Here is a 20,962-nt window from a genome sequence, read left to right as displayed (position 1 = left end):
GATTTACATTTAGAGCTTCAGAACAAATTGTTGGAATTGGCTCTTCATAAGGAATTAAAATGAATTTTGAAACAGTGTCATTTGCTTTATTTTGTCTAAAAGCTAAGAATGAATATCCTGAGTCTGCCGAAGTCTCATTTATTCCTGTGGCTTTAATACCACCAGCAGGCCAGTGGTTTCCAGATCAATGCTAGTGATGCTCTTCGGGACGCCCACCCTCAGTACTGCTCAAGTCTAGAAATGTAGGGCATAATGTGCATGGGGACATGGGGCTGGGCCTGACTGCTCAGAGCTCCAGGCTCACATAACTTACCCGACATTTCCATTTGTGTGTCCCCAAAGTACCAGGCCCAAAATAAAAGTTTTGTTTCACTGTCACTCTCAACCAGGTCAGCCCGTTTTTATGCATCTCAGTAAACTGTACCACCATCTGCTTAGTTTCCCAAAATAAAAACTCCACAAGATTGTTCATTTTACCTGCAAAACATGTCCCTAAAATATCCACTTTTCCATTTCTCTTACTACGACCTTTGACCAAGCACCACTGCTTCTAATGCCTCCCCACTGCTATTTAACCAGATGCTGGGGGCTTCTATTCTAGCCCCGCACAATCCATTCTCTACGTAGTAGCCAGAATAACCTTGCAAAGCTATAAATCACATCATGCCACCCTCCCTCTTACAAACCCTTAATGGCTTCCCACTGCATTTATAATAAAACCTTAACTTCTAACTCTGGCCTGCAAAGCCCTGCTTCTTCTGGCTTCTGCTTTCCTCTCTGATGTCATCATATACCACTTGCCTTCTTCCACCATATGTCAGGCTACTGGCTATCTTACCCAGCACTTATTTCTGTCTCATGATCTTTGCAGTAATTGTACTCTCGGACTAGAATATTTTTACCGTATTACATAGCTGATTCCTCCTAGTCATTCTCAGCTTAAATAATAATTCATCATACAAGCCGTCCCCAACCACCCAATCCAGTTACCACCAGTCACTCCCATAATCCTGTTTAATTCTGTACATGACATTTATTACTACCTGTTTTCCAGTTTTTCTTATTTATTGTTGGTTTCCTATGACTTGTATATAAATCATGAGAGCAAGAATCTCATCTGTCCTTTCATCACTGTCCTTTGAGGGAAGAACAGTATCTGCATACACAGGTAGACATTCAAAAAATATTTGTTGAGGGGTGCCTGGGTGGCTCAGTGGGTTAAGCCTCTGCCTTCGGCTCAGGTCATGATCTCAAGGTCCTGGGATCGAGCCCCACATCGGGCTCTCTGCTCGGCAGGGGGCCTGCTTCCCCCCCTCTCTCTGCCTGCCTCTCTGCCTACTTGTGATTTCTCTCTGTCAAATAAATAAATAATATATTTTTTAAAAAATTTGTTGAGTAAAGAAATAAGCACAAGTTCCAGGGTATGACCATGGAAATGGGTCACTGAAGCAGATCTGTGGAAAGCTGAAGGTGTTTGAATGTTAATGCTATATTTTTACATGGGTCATTCTCATGGATTTTTAATTTATCCATAATGATGCCAAGGAGTACCTAAATCTCTAAGGATATTTCACATCTTTACACTTTTTTCCATAACCAGAAAAATTTCCTTTCCTTCTCATCTAAACTTCTCCATGCCTATCAAAAGATTTACTTCAAATATTACTTCATCAGAGAAGACTTCTTTTCACTGTTTTTCTTTTGGATTAAATGTGATCTCTTAACTCCATCCATAATCTCTCTCATTGCACATATCAGAATGTATGGTAACTGTTACTATTCTCCACAAGATTTTTAGTTCATTTACTGTTCTCCATAAGATTTTTAGTTCATTCATTTAGTTCACTCATTCATTTTAGTTCATTGAAAATAAAGATCATGTTGAATTTCTTACAGAAGGTACTTAGTAATGTTTTATATATATCCACTCATATTTATGTTAAATCTTGTATCTTTTTAGAGTATCTTAAAGACAAAGACTATTTTTAACTTGAACTTTGAAAAGTTCAAAGGCCCATATATCATGCATACCCCTTAGATCACTACAAGATTTCTGAAGGTGATTATTGTCTTTTTAAAAAAACTTCTCATAAATGTGTGATATTTAAATTAGGCCTTTCTAAAAAGTTTCTAAGATATATAAATTGGGAAGATGATTACCCAATACCTATAATTTTATTGTGTTATTAAATTTAAATTAACTAAAATATGGTACTAAGAGCCCTCTAGTGGTGAAGTTCTTAATAGACCTAGGGAAAAAATAATTGCCTCATCTTCTAAGAGAATTAATTTTTTAACAAGGTGCTAAATGCTTTTTTTGTGTGATCATATCACATACCACATGCATATCAGGTATTTGGGTAATTCCTTCATTTTTTAAAAAAGATTTTATTTATTTGTCAGAGAGAGATAGAGCACGCAAGCACAGGCAACGGGAGAGACAGGCAGAGGGAGAAGCAGGCTCCCTGCTGAGCAAGGAGTCCGACATGGCACTCGATCCCAGGACCTGGAATCACAACCTGAGCCGAAGGCAGACACCTAAACAGCTGAGCCACCCGGGCGTCCCTAATTGCTGCATTATTATACCAACAATTTGTCTTGCAACCAGCCTCCAAATTCATTGAAAAGGGGAGATAAATCTATATTAAAATATGCCAAACTAAAATTTTAAAGGTAAGCAGTTTACCCTAAATGAAAAAATAAAGTTGTAAAAATAAAGAAATCTCTTCCTCTAAATTCAAAATATTCTAAGTTTTCCTACTGATGTTACAGGTAGTCCCTAATTCATACATACACTTAAACACATGTACACAGATACATAAAAGTTAAATTTCATGAATTTACGTGCCAATTAAAAAAATTAAGAATACACTTGCCAAACACAAGTGTTGAGAATGACATTTAGGGTTATGAGAGTCCCTATACTGCTGTGATTATAAGGAATACAAACCTAACTGTCCTTCATATATTTTGCTTCAAATTCATTCTAAGTTCCAAAAGGACTACAAGGAGCACTTCCTGAGGCGTGGTGGTGGAAGTGGAGCCTCCCTATCACCACTTGTATTATGTCAGAGCACTAGGGATCAGAACTGCTGAGGACAGGGTCCCAGAGAATCTCTCCTGACAAGCTTGAAGATTGCCTAAACATAGCTAAGTGGTTCCCACCCACTTAACTGTAATTTAAAGGGTCTTAAGCATTTCTAATACAGAATAACTTAAATGTGGATAGTAGTTGATTCCTTGATACGGGTGGCTGTTTTTTTATGTAGGTTGTTCACAACAAATCAGACTTAAGTCAGGGCCTACTTTTAATCACTTAACCATACATTCATTCACTTATTTCATCATTCATTCAATAAACGTCCACTGAACCCCAACCATGTACCAGGCCTTGTGCTTATGGTAAATACGAACTCTGTCAAGACTATGCATGTCTTCAAGATCATAATTATTGTTTAAGGTTAAGAATTCTAATAATTAAGCAGAATAAGAATGGAGTAGAGACATCTAATTTAGCCTGAAGGAGAAAACTTTATGAGGTAAAATTTAAGGTAAGTCTTTAAAGACAAAGAGAGGGGTGCCTGGGTGGCTCAGTGGGTTAAGCCTCTGCCTTCGGCTAAGGTCATGGTCTTGGGGTCCTGGGATGGAGCCCCGCATCAGGCTCTCTGCTCAGCAGGGAGCCTGGTCCCCCCCCCCCACCCACTCCGCCGCCCCGCCTACCCACCTGCCTCTGCCTACTTGTGATCTCTGTCAAATAAATAAACAAAATCTTAAAAAAAAAAAAAAAAAAGAGAAATTAGGTGCAGTGGACGAGCATAATGGGTGTAAGAGAATTTCCCAATGACAAAATAGCAAACGGGGTTATCACAGAGTCCTACGAATTTCTCTCTTTAGAATCAAAAAAGGATATACATTGTTTCATTTTCTATTAGAAAAGTAATGTGTGAAAAAAATGTATGTGGGTTCAGTACTTGCTTATTGTAAATTCAAACAATACAGAAGTGTAAAATTTTTTAAATCACTGACAATATACAATCATCTCACTTTTCTCACACTCCCCACTCCTGACCACCAAAACAGCCACTGTTTGGTGACTAGGCTTCCAGACTTTACTCTATGCATTAACAAGTAACAGAAATCCCCTCACAAAATAGAATCCTATGGCTAATGTGGTTTTGTAACATGAATAAGTATCTTAACAATACATTTTCAGTATCTTTCTATATAAAAGTATATAGGTTCCCATTCGAGATGATGATGTAGGAGGATCTTGAAACCACCTCCTCCCACAGACACATTAAAACTACAGCTACAAATGGAACAGTTTCCTCTGGGGCTGGGGGGAGCCCAAAACAAGCTGAGTGACTCCCACACATTGGGTGGATGAAAAAAGCCCTACATCAAAGTGGGTAGGAAAGGCTGAGACACAACCTTGCCATGAATCCCACCTCCCCGCAGTGACCCACAATTGGGAAGGAATACATAAACATCATCTTCTCTCTGAGGAATGAAGTATTTGAACCCCATATCTAGCACCCTAACTCTTAAAACCTGCAATTGAGAGACCAGCTCCTAAAATACCTAGCTCTGACAGCAGATGGGGCTTGTGTCCACAAAACCCACAAGGCCATAGCAAGCTGAGAAAGAGCTAAAAGTTTCCAGTCCAAGACTTACCTGCCTCAGGGCCTAGTGCAGAAGCAGCTGACTGAAAATCACCTTGACTTTCTGTGAAAGAGGCTTATTAGCTTATCTTAAAGTATAGGCCTGAGGGCCAGGCATCTAATTTAACACACATCTAGGGACCTACTGAATTACTCTTCAAAAACAGAAACCAGTGGGCACTATCTCAGCATTCTCCCTCCGTCTAGCTCCAGATGCCAGTATCTCCCAGAAAGGAGCTTGTAACCTTTTTCTGTGTGTGATTTTTGCAGCTGCCACCCAAGGGGACACCTTTAGATTGCCTGGCTTTGGTGACCAATAGGGCTCACACACGAGTCCCATAAGGCTGTAACAAATAGAGAAAGAGTTCTTAACTGGCCACCTTCCCCAGGGCACAGCAGAGAGGAAACAGATCCAGGAGCTTAGTCTTTTTGTGAAAGAGGCCTACTAAGCTTATCTAAACAGCCTGATGGGCAGGCTTCTAGTTAAAAACAGGTCCAAGGGCCCACTGTAATCCTGTCCAGAGACTGCAATGGGTGGCCTCTCTGCTCGCTCTAGAGCACCAGTATCCAGCAGAGCTGAGTTAGTACACATGCTTGGTGCCCTGAGTTTTGCATCTAATTTGCTGGGTTTTGTGGCTGCTGCCCAGGGGACACCTTTTGATTGCTTGGGAATGGTGGCCAATGGGCTTGTGTTCATGAGTTCATCAAAAAACAGTTGAGAAGAAATAAAGTCTTAACTGGCTATCACCCAAGGGCTTAGCTCAGAGAGGGAGCAGTCAAAAATATCCTTCTTCCAGTACTCCCCCAAAAGATGTATATTTGCATACGGCTGCCTGAAGGCCTGGCTTCCAGTTAGCCTGAAACTAGGTGCTGATTGAGATCCTCATCTTCGGGAAACTGATGGATCTTGGTGCATTCTCAGCTACTGAAAGCCATTAAAAATAAAGGAGCCTGCTTTGTACAATCGCAAAAGATTAAAAGACAATGAAGAGCTAGGGCAGGGTTGAAAGATCTATTTTATCTGCTACATGAAGCTACTCCAAGACTGGGAGAGGTGGCTGTTTAATGCACAGAGGCCAACACAGAGAGTCAAGTAAAATGAAGAAACAAAGGAATATATTCTAAAGGAAAAAACAAGATAAAACCTCAGAGAAGACCTTACTGAACTGGAGATAAGTGGCTTATCTGATAAAGGTTCAAAACAAAGGTCATAAAGATGCTCACCAGCATCAGAAGAAAAAGGGATGAACAAAGTGAGATTTTCAACAAAGAACATACAAGAGTGTGGAATAGAAATCACAGAGCTAAAGAATACAATAAATTAACTGAAAAATACAATTAATAGACTCAAAGACAGGGCAGTAGAATTCACCCAATCAGAGTAGAGAAAGAGAGAGTGAGAAAGTGTGGAGATAGCTTTAGAGACTCACAGACATTATACAGACCAACACTCACATTATAGGGGCCCCAGAAGGAGACAAGAGAAGGGGGTAGAAAACTTATTAGAAGAAATAATGACTGGAAACTTCCCTACCCTGGGGAAGAAAACGGACATCCAGATTCAGAAAGCCCAGAAAGTTCCAAAAAAGATGAACGCAAAGAGATCCACACCAAGACACATTGTAAGTGTCAAAAGTAAAAGACAAGGAAAGAATCCAAAAAGCAGCAAACGAAAAATATTTCATGACATACAAGGTAGCCCCCATAAAACAGTGAGCAAAATTTTTTCAGCAGAAAGTTTGCAGTCCAGACGGGAATGCCACAATTTATTAGGCTAAAAGAAACAAACAAAAACAAAAACAAAAAGCCCTGACAACGAAGAATACCTGGCAAAGTTATCATTCAGAACTGGAGGAGAGATAAAGAGCTTTCCAGACAAGCAAAAGGTAAGAGTTCATCACCACTAGAAAAGCCTTATACATAAGAAATGTTCAAGTGACTTCTTCAAATTGAAACAAAAGGGTACTAATTAGTAACAGGAAAACACATGAAAGTATAAGTCTCACTGGTAAAGGTAAATATATAGTAAAATTCAGAATAATTAATGGCGTAAAGATGGTGAGTCAACTTCTCATAGAGCTACTAAAAAGGTCAAAATAAAAAAGCAGTAAAAATAACTATAACTACAATAATTTCCTAAGGAATACACAAGTAAAAAGATGTAAATGGTGACATCAAACCCATCAAACATGGTAGGAGTAAAAATAGAGTTTCAGGGGCGCCTAGGTGGCTCAGTGGGTTAAAGCCTCTGCCTTCGGCTCAGGTCACGATCCCAGGATCCTGGGATCGAGCCCCACATCGAGCTCTCTGCTCTGTGGGGAGCCTGCTTCCTTCTCTCTCTCTCTGCCTGCCTCTCTGCCTGCTTGTGATCTCTGTCTGTCAAATAAATAAATAAAACCTTAAAAAAAAAATAGAGTTTCAGAATGTGTTCAAACTTAAATTGTTATCAACTTAAAATAGATTGTTATAAATATGTTCTTACATAAGCCTCACAGTATCCACAAAGCATACAACTTATTAGAGACACACAAAAGATAGAAAAGAATCAAAGCATACCACTAAAACTCAAGGAATCAATCAAAAGGAAGAGAGCAAGAAAAGAAGAAAGAACAGAGGAATTACAAAATAATTAAAAAACAATGAACAGAATGTCAGTAAGTAAATACCTATTAATAATTACTTCAAATGTGAACCAGCTAAACTCTCCAGTCAAAAGACATAGAATGACTAAATCATAAAAAAGGAAGACTTGGGCACCTGGATGGCTCAGTTGGTTAGGCAACTGCCTTCGGCTCAAGTCATGATCCCAGAGTCCTGGATCGAGTCCCGCATCGGGCTCCCTGCTCCACGGGGAGTCTGTTTCTCCCTCCGACTTTCTCCTCTCTCATGCTCTCTCTCACTGTCTCTCTGTCAAATAAATAAATAAAATCTTTAAAAAAAAAAAAAAAAAAGGAAGACCTATCTATTGGCTGCCTAAAAGAGATTCACTTCAAATGTAAAGACACACACACTGTGTGAAGGGATGGAAAGAAATACTCATGCAAAGGGAAACCAAAAGAAAGATAAGGTAGCTGCAATTTTATCAAAGACGTTAAGATAAAGACTAATAAGAGACAAAGGTCATTACATAATGATAAAGGGGCCAATCTAACAAGAATACATGACATAAATACTTATGTCCCCAACATAGGAGCACCTAAATACAGAAATTATTAACAGATCTAAGGGAGAAATAAAGAGCAATACAATAATAGTAGGGGACTTTAATACCCCACTTTCATCAATTATTAGATCACTCAGACAGAAACCAATAAGGAAACATTGCCCTTAAATAATATGTTGGATCAGGCGGATTTAACAGACATTTATAGGCCATTCCAACCAAACGCAACAGAATACACATTCTTCTCAAGAGCATATGGAACATTCTATTCTCCAAGGATGATATATTAGGCCAGAAAATAAGTCTTAATAAATATAAGAAAACTGATTTTATATCAAGCATCTTCTCCAACCACAATATGAAACTAGAAATCAATTATAAGAAGAAAACCAGAAAATTCACTAATATGTGGTGCTTAAACAACATGCTACCAAATAACCAATGGGTCAAAGAAGAAATCATAGAGAAATTTTAAAAAACACCTTGAGACGAATAAATATAGAAACACAACATACCAAAACCTATGGGATGTAACAAGAAGAGTTATAAAACAAAAGTTCATAGCAATAAATGCCTATATCGAGTAACAAGAAAGATTCCAAATAAACAACCTAACTTTATACCTCCAAGAACTAGAAAAGGAACAAACGAAGCCTAAAATTAGAAGTAAATAATAAAGAGTAGGATAGAAATAAATGAAGAAGAGACTAAGAAAACATTAGAAAAGATCAATGAAATAGTTTTTTTTTTATTTTTAGATTTTATTTGGCTGTATTTACTTATGTATTATTTTTTTATCATTATTATGTTATGTTAGTCACCATACAGTACTTCACTGGTTTTTGATGTAGTGTTCCATGATTCATTATTTGCATATAACACCCAGTACTCACAGCAAATATGATTCTCAATGGGGAAAAGAAGATCAGGAACACGACAAGGATGTCCACTCTCCCATTACTGTTCAACATAGTACCAGAAGTCCTAGCACCAGCAATCAGAGAACAAAATAAATAAAAGGTATTCAAATTGGCAAAGAAGAAGTCAAACTCTCTCTCTTCCCAGATGACATGATACTTTCCGTTAAAAACCCAAAAGACTCCACCACCAAATTACTAGAACTAATACAGCAATTCAGTAATGTGGCAGGATACAAAATCAATGCACAGAAATCAGTTGCTTTTCTATACACTAACAATGTCAGTGTAGAAAGATAAATCAGGGAATCGACTCCATTTACAATAGCACCAAATACCATAAGATACCTAGGATTAAACCTAATCAAAGAGGTAAAACATTTATAGTCTAGAAACAACAGAACACTTATGAAAGAAATTGAAGAAGACACAAAAAGATGGAAAAGCACTCCATGTTCATGGATTAGAAGAATAAACATTGTTAACATGTCTATGCCCAGGGCAATCTATACTTTTCAATGCTATACCGATCAAAATACCAATGGCATTTTTCAAAGAGCTATTTTTTAAAGAAGATAAACAAAATTAACAAAACTTTGGCTGGGTTCACCAAGAAACAAATAAATAAAATCAGAAATGAGAGAGGAGACATTACAACTGATACCATAAAAATACAAAGGATAAGAGACTCCTCTGAACAATTACACACTAACAAAATATACAACCCAGAAGAAATGGATGTTCCTAGAAACATACAACCTGCCAAGACTGAATCTTAAAGAAACAGAAAATATGAACAAATCGATTTATAGTAAGGAATTGAATAAGTAATCAAAAATCTCCTAGCAAACAAAAATCCAGGACCAGATGGCTTCATTGATGAATTCTACCAAACATTTAAAAGAATAATTAATACTAATCCTTCTCAATTGTCTTTCCAACAATGCAATAAAATGGAATATTTCCAAACTCATTTTACAAGATCACTATTATCCTGATACCAAAGCCAAACAAGAACACCACAAGAAAATTACAGATCAATATTCCTGATAAACATAGCTGCAAAATCCTCAACAAAATATTAGCAAAGGGAATTCAGCAATACATTAAAAGGGTCATACACTATGATTAAGTAGGATATTACAGGGATACAAGAATGGTTCACATCCATAAGTCAGTCAATGTGATGAAGGATAAGAATCATATGATTATCTCAGTAGATGCTGAAAAATCATTTGACAAAATTCAACAGCCATTTTGAAAAGAACTTTCAACAAAGTAGGTATATAGGGAATGTACCTTAACATAATGAAGGCCATATATGACAAGCTCACAACCATCATACCCAACACTGAAAAGCTGAAAAGCTTTTCGTATAAGACCAAGAACAAGACAAGGATGCCCACTCTTACCACTTTTATTCAACATAATATTGGAAGCCCTAGCCAGGAAAATTAGTCAAGCAAAAGAACAAGTAAAAATACCACTATTTGCAGATGACATGATATTATACATAGAAAACACTAAGAACTACACCAAAAACCTGTTAGAACTTGTCAACAAATTCAGTAAAGTTGCAGGATACAAACTCAACATACAAATATCAGTAATGTTTCTATACACTAAAAACAAACTATCAGAGAAATCAAGAAAATAATCCAATTACAATTATATCAAAAAGAATAAAATACCAGGAATAAATTTAACAAGGAAGCAAAAGACCCATATATTGAAAACTATAAAACACTGATAAAATATTAAAAATACAAATAAATGAAAAGATGTTCTATGTTCATGGAGAGAATGAATTAATATTGTTAACAAGTCCATTCTAGCCAAAGCGATCTGCAGATTCAGTGTGATGGCTATCAAAGTTCCAATGACATTTTTTTTATAGAAATAGAACAAATGATCCTAAAATTTGTATAGAATCACAAAAGACCCTGCTTAGCCAAGGCAATACTGAGAAAGAAAAACAAAGCTGAGGCATCACACATTCTGATCTGAAATTATATTACAAACCTATAGCAATTAAAACAGTATTACATTGGCATAAAACAAACACATGTATCAACAGAACAGGATAGAGCCCAGAAATAAAACCATGCATGCCTGGTCAATTAATTTACAAAAATTAAATTAATTGGGAATATGCTATGAAAGAAGACCAGTTTCTTCAGGAAATGGTGCTAGGAAAACTGGATGGACATATGCAAAAGAATGAAACTGGAACACTTTACATCATACACAAAAATTATCTCAAAATGAATTAAAGACTTGAACATAAGATCTAAAACCATAAAACTCCTAGAAGAAAACATAGGTGGTAAACTCCTTAACATTAGTCTTGGTGACCAAAAAACAAAGGCAACAAAAGCAAATATGAATAAGTGGGATTATATAAAACTAAAAAGCTCCTGTAGAACAGACGAAACAATCAACAACTTGAAAAGGCAACTTACCAAATGAAAGAAAATATTTGCAAATCATATATTTGATAAGGGGTTAATATTCAAAATATATAGAATCTACATAACTCAATAGTAGAAAACAATGCAATATAAAAATAAGTAGACATTTTTCTGAAGAAGACATTTAAGTACATGAAAGAGGCCAATGGGTACATGAAAAGGTACTCAAGATCACCAGTCATCATGGCTGTGCAAATCAAAACCACAATGAGATATCACCTCTTACCTGTTAGGATAACTATTTTCAAAAAGATAATAACAAGGATTGGCAAGGAAACAGAAAAAGGAACCCTTGTGCACTGTTGGTGGGAATGTAAATTGGTGCAGTCACTATGAAGAACAGTCCGGAGCTTCCTCAAAACAATTAAAAAATAGAACTACCATATGATCCACTCTTGGGTATTTATCCAAAGTAAATAAAAACACTAACTTGGAAAGATGTATGCACCGCCATGTTCACTACAGCATTATCTATCATAGTCAAGACACAATGTAAATGTCCACTGATGGATGAATGGATGAAGAAAACATGGTATAGGGGCGCCTGGGTGGCTCAGTGGGTTGGGGCCTCTGCCTTGGCTTGGGTCGTGATCCTGGCGTCCTGGGATTGAGCCCCGCATCGGGCTCTCTGCTCGGCAGGAAGCCTGTTTCCCGTCACCCCTCCCCCACGCCCGCGCCTGCCTCTCTGCCTACTTGTGATCTGTCAAATAAATAAATAAAATCTTAAAAAAAAAAAAAAGAAAAGAAAACATGGTATATATACACAATGGAACATTATTAAGCCATAAATAAGGAAATCTTGCCATTTGTGACAACATGGATGGACCCTGAAGGCATTATGTGAAATAAGTCAGAGAAAGACAAATATTGGATAATCTCACTTATATGTGGAAGCTGAACAAAACAAAACAAACTCAAACGCAGAGATTTACCAGAGATCAGGAGGTGAGTAAAATGGATGAAGATGGCTAAAAGGTAAAAAAAAAAGGCTAGGTATAAAATGCATCCTGGGGATATAATGTGCAGCATGATAACTGTAATTCATATCATATTGTATATTTGAAAGTTCCTACGAGATATCTTAAAAGTTCTCATCACAAGAAAATATTTGTAACTATGTGTGATGATGGATATTAACTAGACTTATTGTGGTAATTATTTCATAGTAAAGATATCAAATGATATGTTGTACACCTGAAAATAGGTATGTCAATTTTATCTCAATAAAAATTTAGAATTTAGGGACGTCTGGGTGGCTCACTTGGTTAAGCAGCTGCCTTCGCTCAGGTCATGATCCCAGCGTCCTGGGATCGAGTCCCACATCAGGCTCCTTGCTCGGCAGGGAGCCTGTTTCTCCCTCTGCCTCTGCCTGCCATTCTGTCTGCCTCTGCTTGCTCTCTCTCTCTCTCTCTGATAAATAATAAAAATCTTTAAAAATTTAGAATTTTAAAGAAGTACATAAAAACTATATCATTATTTTGAATGGCTACTAATATTTGACTGTTGACTATTTGATAATTACTCTGTGAACTATATTTGCTACTATAAAAATTTCAATAAACATTGTAACACATTTTTATTTACTTGTGATATTATTTCATAATAAATTACTAAGATTAAAATCACTATTGGGTACATTTACATGGTACCAAACTGCCCTTCAGAAAGATTTGTACAAATTTACATATCTAACAACAGTATGTGAAAATGCCTTCTACCCCTCATGCTCAACCTGAGAAGACAGGGTATATAATGCTGCTTCTAATTTGATCATTTACTTGATTTGGTATCTTTTCATTCCTTCATTGGCTAGTTGCATTTCTCCTCTCATCTGCTTTTTCAAGTCCTCTAATTTTACATTAGGAAATTATCTTACCAATTTGTAAAAGCTCTTTTATATTAAAATATTAACCTCTTGTTTTATATGTTTAAGTAGTTTCTCATTTCATTATTTTTCAACTCTCTTCATAGAGAGTTTTATTTGGCTATACAAATGTTTGAATCCAGTGAATCTCCTTTTACGGTCTTGATTTTGATGCACTGATAAGATCTTATAAAGACAATAAAATAATTTTCCTATGTTCTCCTCATATATTTCTATCATTTTGAGTTTTGATTAATTTGTTTTTATATTTAAAACTTCAATGTTATTTTTTTAATCTATAGCGTGAAATACAAATAAAAACTAATTTCAGGGGTGCCTTGGTGGCTCAGTGGGTTAAACCGCTGCCTTCAGCTCGTGTCATGATCTCAGAGTCCTGGGATCGAGTCCTGCATCGGGCTCCTGCTCAGTAGGGAGCCTGCTTCCCTCTCTCTCTCTGCCTGCCTCTCCATCTACTTGTGATTTCTCTCTGTCAAATAAATACATAAAATCTTAAAAACAAACAAACAAAAAAAAACAAACTAATTTCAAATCTCACGCCAATTATTATATTAAACCCATCTTTCCCTTCTCAATCGCTGGAACTTCTTTGATACAGATTTTCAGTCTCTTACTCCTTTCCACCCTTCCTTTTATGCCCCCCCAATTCCAAATTATCTTCATCCTCCCCTTTTGAGCGGCTGATTCTCTTTATATATCCAGTGATTTTTGCCTTCTGCAGGCTACCCACACTTACAAAAGGTGGCTTACACTGTTCAGAATTCATAGCAAGAGTGACCACTGTTCAAATCTGCTCTCTCTCCTTCCCTACCCAGCATAGCACAGCAAGTGCCTGAGGGATTCTTCACACCAAGCGGTTACTGCTCCCCAGGCTTGATGCGGCCCCACCAATCCTCCCTCAGCACAGCAGATGGCTTTTCCCTCCTGCCTCGCACACTTAACTATTACTGCGGGATTCTTCTGCTTCTGTGGAACTCATACATGCTTTAGCATCATTCATATAAACTTTCTCAGAATGCTGTGGGCGTTTTGGAAGAATGACAGATCACATGCGCATAAGCATCTATACACACACGCCTGTTCGGTGTGATAAGAGTTTGGGTTCCTGGGGGGCGCCTGGGTGGCTCAGTGGGTTAAAGCCTCTGCCTTCGGCTCAGGTCATGACCTCAGGGTCCTGGGATTGAGCCCCGCATTGGGCTCTCTGCTCAGCAGGGAGCCTGCTTCCTCCCCTCCTCTCTCTACCTGCCTCTCTGCCTACTTGTGATCTCTGTCAAATAAATAAATAAAATCTTTTTTAAAAAAAAAAGAGTTTGGGTTCCTGAAAACAGGCGCTAAGTGAATTAATGTTACTCATTTGGGAGCCATTTTCTCATTTGAAATCGCCTGATTAATAGAGTTCCCTCTAGCTAGGTTTCCCTGTCTACCCTCCACACAATTGTAGGTCAAACTTCCCAGGCTGTGGAGAAGTTGCATAAAATAAAGTAACTTCTGCCATATCACTCATTGCCGGCTCATCTTTATTCTGGGTTTCCTAGATTACCTACTTGAGGACAGTTCAATATTCCATGAAACATGCATTTTACCAGTGGGTAGAAAACTTTTCCTGGGCATACCTTTGTGGCATTATCAACATTAGCCATTGGTATACCTTTAGTTATCGCTATAAGTTAAAACTGTTCAATAAAGCATTAAATAAAAATAGAAAAACCAAATGCACACACATTGGTAAGAGCTATTTGCACTGAGGTAAGCTTAATTTGGTAGCTTTGACCTCCCTAGTTGAGAGGAAAGGAAACAACTTAACTGTACCAAAGGACATACCTTGAGGAAAATCTATAATTGTACTATTTGGTATTACAATGAATTTATATGCTTATATATTAATATAAAATTATTTCCAATGTTAACAGAATTATAATAAATCATCACTGCATAAGGCCTTTTTAACAGACATACGTCTATAAGAAAAAATTGTGTTAGCCATGTAAATTCATGTAATCTTATCAAATTATGTTTTCTAATCATTATTTCACAATTTTCAAGTAATGTGAAATTCTTGAATAAAATGTTGATGGGTTTTCAATTAAATATTAATTATAATCAAGGAACTTGAGGGGGAGAAATTATCCAATATTTTGAATCAGATCAAGGTCAAACATTTTTAGACACCTTTTTCATACAATAATTTTGTTACCTTGTTTTTAATTTGTTCTGTTTTCATGAATGTTCAACCATAAATCCTGTCAAATTTTAAGTTAATGGGGTTTCATTTTGTTTTTTACTGCATATTCAATTATTGTGAAGTTCAGGGCCCATTTACTCATTCTTTATTCTCCTCCCTTAGAAATCAGTATGCCCCTTCCACGCACATCTTATTAGCTAAAGCAAGTCCTAGTCATGCCTGACTTAAGGGGGACGAGGAGAGTAATCATCTAATATGTTCAGAAAAGGCAGGAGAACTATAAATATTGTTAACTCTATCTAGTGAAGCTAGAGAGGTAAATTTTTTTTTAATTTTAAAAGCTATTGGATTGCTCAAAGAATGTTCTTTTTAAGTACAAATTTTTGAACAGCAAATTATTTCCCACCTCTCTAAAATATCAGCTGTATACAGGTTTCTGGGTTCTCCTCTATTCCTTTTCATTTTTACATGGTCATAATCATATTCTAAATACTATTCTTTGTATTGATCATTGTGTCATATCTATTTTCTATATTAATAAAGAATCTCTATAATTTTTTATTCTGGTGTGATATTTAAAATGGAATTTTTCAACCACACATATTCTAAGAATTTTTAGTAATTCCTATTCTATATTCAAATTTACATTCAATCTAATTCTTAACCCTTCCCTGTGTTTAAAGAAAATAAACCAATAAAACAACACATATCATGTCTTAGGCACTTGTAGGAAAACCTATTTCTGGTCCTTCCTAAAATGCAGATTAAAAAAAAAAATTAATTTATATATTTGCTTATTTTTTCATGTGTTTAATAAATATTGATTAGGCATCTACTCTTTGCCAGGGATTGTTCTGTGTGTGTGTGTGTGTGTGTGTGTGTGTAGATGTGTGTGTGTGTGTGTGTGTATGTTTAAATTTTTCTGTACTTTTATTCCTTTCAATGCCCTGGGTATAAAATTCTAGTGTTTTTTATAATAATTTTAAATTTTTTATTAACATATAATGTATTACTAGCCCCAGGGGTTCAGGTCTGTGAATCACCAGGTTTATACACTTCACAGCACTCACCATAGCACATACCTTCCCCAATGTCCATAACCCAACCACTCTCCTCCTAACCCCTCCCCCAAAATGCAGATTGTTTATGGCCAAACAAAAAGGCTTCTTAATTCTGAAAAATTCTAAAGAGACAATTCTAAGATAGTAACTAAGTAGCTTGGAAATTCTAGAAATAGGAAAGAACAGAAAACGACTAAAGAAATATGATTATTAAATTACCCAAATATGTTATCTCTAAAGATGTCAACTTTTTCAGAGTAGTACAATACTTTAAGAAAATCACTTTTACTTCATAAAATTCTTACAAAACCTAAGAAAGTAAGATAATCCTTTAGTTTGTGAAAGTATTTACCTCAAGTTTCCATATAATTGCAAGTTCCCTTAAGTGTATTTGAAATACAATATATAAAAATTAAATTTGCTTCTAAGTTGTCCCTAAAATATAACTGAGCAACTCCTGTGCTGAACTTTAGGATGCTGAAGCAACAGGCTCAACTATGAATAGCGACTATTAATAGAAGGCAAGAAGAAAATATACACATTCAAAATTGAGCTACTGACAAGAAAGTGGCTTTCAGACGACTTCTAGTTGTTTAGGAAAAAAATCTTTTTTTTTTTTTTAAGATTTTATTTATTTATTTGACAAACAGAGATCACAAGTAGGCAGAGAGGCTGGCAGAGAGAGATGGGGTAAGCAGGCTCCCTGCTGAGCAGAGAGCGGGATACAGGGCTTGATCCCAGGACCCTGGGATCATGACCTGAGCCGAAGGCAGAGACTTTAACCCACTGAGCCACCCAGGCGCCCGTTTAGGAAAAAATCTTAAGAATGCTCCAAGGTGGGGGCGCCTGGGTGGCTCAGTGGGTTAAGCCTCTGCCTTCAGCTCAGGTCATGATCTCAGGGTCCTGGGATCAAGCCCAGCATGGGGCTCTCTGCTCAGCGGGGAGCGTGCTTCCCCTTCTCTCTCTGCCTGCCTCTGTGCCTATTTGTGAACATTCTCTCTGTCAAATAAATAAATAAAATCTTTAAAAAAAAAAAAAAAAGAATGCTCCAAGGGAATCTAGTAACACCTATTACATGAAGAAAATATGTATGTTTCAAAAATGTGTCCTACCGTTTGTACTTCACTACCACTTTGTTCTTCAAATTTTGTTTGTTCTTCATGAACAGAGTTAGACTCATTTTCTTGTTGTTTATCCTCTTCGTGGAGCTCTTTGTCAATTGCTGTTTCTTCATACTTAACTTCATCCTTGACCAAGTGATTGACTGTGGCAGTATATTCTCGTAATGATGTTGGAACAGGGCGCAGCGGTGTGACATGGTCATAGTGAGTATGTAGGAGGCGGAGAGCAATGTCACTTGTTGCCAAAATCCTTGGAATTTCAAATCCAATTTGTGTTTCAGAGAATCTGACACTTTTGTACCTGTAAATAATTTTAACAAAAAGGATGAGACCCTAAGAAACTAAGTCTGTTGAGAATTTATACCTCAGCGGTATTTCTCTTCACTTGAATTTTGCCAAAATTTGGAGTCCCAATGCATACTTGCTTGCTTTGCAGCATTTGGACCCAGTTGCTAATGTTATCCTTCCCAAAACACTCTCTTGGGATCTATGACCCCATACTCTTGTCTTCCATCTCTGGCAGGTCCTTCTCTGTTTCCTTTGTATGGGCTTCTGCCTAACCATCCCTTAAATGTTATCATTACTCTGCTCTCTATCCAGGCCCTCTTTCTTCTTCCCTCTACACAGTCTTCTTGGATATTATTATTTTGATGGCGTGAATCATAACTCACATTATCAGGAGTTTTCAACATGAGTTCTGTTTCCTGGGGTGGGTTAGGGGGAGAAGAGGCATCCTTGAATAGGTTTTAAGAGGTCCAAAAATGCCCTTACCTATGATGAGTATATGTAATAAAGTTCACAAGAGTCCAGGATTCCCCAAAGTTAAGAACTAGTGATCTATATGATGTCTCCTCAAAATATATCTCCAATTCGATTTTTTTCAATGCTTTCAGACAGTTGTATTCCATATTTCATAAGTACTTCAAATTCAACAGGTCCAACATTGAACTCATCGTCTCTGCAAATATCTCTATCACTCTCAAATAAAACAAAACTGTTTCAAGCGTCTATTATTCACTATCTGAGTAAAAAGACACCAACTAATTCTCTTCTTAAATCTGGGTAGCTAATACAGGGCTATTCATTTTTTTCCTTTTAAAAGTATACAGATTGTTTTTACTCTTCTATATGTAACACATTTTACAATGAAAAGGTTATATTTTTATATTGTCTCATTAGATTTAAATGAAAGGGTATTTCATAGTAAATATAATTTGGAAAATATTTTGTTCCTTACTGTTAGTAAATATCAAAATTAAACCCCAATTCTTTCCATTGTCATATGACCAGTATTTTCAGAGCTGGGACCAGAACACCTAGGCCTCCTTTTACTTTGGTAATTTTTTCCTAAAACTCACTGCCATACTATAACTCAATTAATTTTGACATATTAAAGATTAAACAGAAGAAGGGATCATGATTTATCACTATCACTATCACTTCTCAGAAAGATGTGATTAGCTGAAAATAACTTGCCTAAGGTAAACAAATAGCAGGTTTGAGATTCAAACCTCAGCTGGCTGACCTCCTAACATAGGTTTTTTCCAAGTGTACCATGCTAGTATGCAACAGGCAAGTCCCTGGTCATCATGAGGCGATTCCCAATGTCTTCTGACCTATAGTAGCACCCATGGGAATACCTTGGATTCTTCTTGAGGTTTGCCCACACATATAGAGTAACATTTTCATCTTGAATGACTTTTTCCATATTTCCACTGTCCAGATCTGCTAATGTACTAGCCTGCTGTAAGAGAAAAAAAGAAAACATTATAAAAGATGAGAGTCCTCATAAACTATGCAACTTAGATGAGTTATTTCATCACTTAGGTGTTAGATTTGTTACTTAGAAGAGTAATTTAGGTAAAAGTATCAAAATAACAAAAAAATTGTTTTTAAAAAATTCTCTATTCTTTAAATGATACAAATGTATTTTCTTAATTAAATGTGCTCCACCTTTCCCCTTAGTTTCTCTTACTGTGTCTAAGGATTAAAGTTGCTCCTATATTCCCAGGATTACTATTATATTACCCTTTTCGATTTTAACATTATCATGACTTTATACACATGCCTCTTTATTTGTACATTAAAATGTAGATCATGCTACTGCAGAAGTTAGTCTATTTCTGAGTATTATCAAGTTTATTAAACAAACTATCCAGTTTATGAAATTCAAATGAGTCAAGTTTTACTAGTCCTATACTTGATATCCAAGATGAAACACACAATTTAAGGAAGTTCTTAAGTACGTTTTCATAAGGACTAATACAGCTTGATGCATATTAACTCTCTTAAATGGCTTAACAAAGTTTATATTGTATGTATTTAGTTGTCACAATATAAAAACTTTGGGGTACTGGAGATTGAATTTATTGCCAAGTTTTAAAAAGTAATTGATCCTGCATGCTTCCCCCCATGCCGTGACATTAACTTTTTAAGTGTTCAGGATAGTCTTATAGAACTATTCCACATTGTGAATTTATCTAATTCTTCATGGTATTGCTTAGCTTGCTCTTCTGTCCCCTTTATTTTTTCTAACTTCTTTGAAACTTAGGTCTAGGTAGGTTTAATTATTTTTGGCAAGAAGGCATTGTAGGTTATGCTGTACTCTTCACGATGCGTCCTGTCAGGAGGCATATGATATCCCACTGTTAACAATGTGGACTTGATCGCTTGGTTAACATGGTAAGTATCTCCCAGTTGTGAAGTACACTTTTCCCCAATCTGTAAGTAATCTGTGGTCTAATATTTTGGCACCATGAGAATCATGCACTCCTCAACTACTTTTCACCTAATTATTTAAGTGAAAATGCCCCTAAAAAAAAAAAATGCCCCTTACCATTTATTACATTGAGGATTAAAAAAATGGTGATTTTCTAACTGACAATTCCTTCACCACTTATCAGATGGCATTCTTCTATAAACTGTTCTTCCCCTCCATCCCACTTTCTCACCTGCTTTTCTGGAGTATCCTTTTAGACTCACAGATTTTTATTTAGTCAATGGTCTATAATCAATTGTAATTATTCTTTTTGATATTCAAACAATTTCAAATTTGACCAGAGGGAGCCCCTTTAAGTTAGTTCTGTCCCTTTGGATACAATTCCATTAGTCTCTGAGCATTTATTTGCTTTCTAGCACAAGATAACTCATTCTCATCTTTCACTTACCCTGCTCCAGTTCTGGAATCAGCTGTTCACCCCAATTAGACCTGGTTCCATTTTACAGATTAAAAAGAAATCTGGTTCATAGTAGTATTTCCATTTCAAATTAAACATTACAATATTTGGGGCCCTGGGTGGCTCAGTGGGTTAAGCCTCTGCCTTTCGGCTCAGGTCATGATCTCAGGGTCCTGGGATGGAGCCCCGCATCAGGCTCTCTGCTCAGCAGGAAGCCTGCTTCCCCCTCTCTCTCTGTCTGCCTCTCTGCCTACTTGGGATCTCTGTCTGTCAAATAAATAAATAAAATCTTAAAAAAAAATTACAGTACTTTTTCTAATCTCTTAGT

The 20,962-nt window shown here is 36.6% G+C and overlaps 1 protein-coding gene across 13 annotated transcripts in view; it reads right to left on the bottom strand.

Moving 5' to 3' along the window:
* Nucleotides 1–20,962, bottom strand: part of DNAI7 (dynein axonemal intermediate chain 7) — a 62,603-nt gene that overhangs the window by 16,165 nt on the left and 25,476 nt on the right. For 10 of the 13 annotated variants that reach the window (XM_082738512.1, XM_082738501.1, XM_082738502.1 and 7 more), the window contains 2 exons: nucleotides 19,099–19,202; nucleotides 17,450–17,759 (listed from right to left, as the gene is read on the bottom strand). In XM_082738512.1, the coding sequence (XP_082594638.1) occupies nucleotides 17,450–17,759; nucleotides 19,099–19,202 (414 nt within the window). The remainder of the gene's footprint in view (nucleotides 1–17,449; nucleotides 17,760–19,098; nucleotides 19,203–20,962) is intronic. The other 3 variants (XM_082738505.1, XM_082738509.1, XM_082738504.1) reach the window with 1 other exon arrangement.

This window comes from Mustela nivalis, assembly GCF_964662115.1.
Source record: "Mustela nivalis genome assembly, chromosome: 7".
NCBI classification, from domain to species: domain Eukaryota; kingdom Metazoa; phylum Chordata; class Mammalia; order Carnivora; family Mustelidae; genus Mustela; species Mustela nivalis.
The sequence above is the reverse complement of the archived record's forward strand: the minus strand, read 5'-3'. Positions and strand labels throughout refer to the sequence as shown.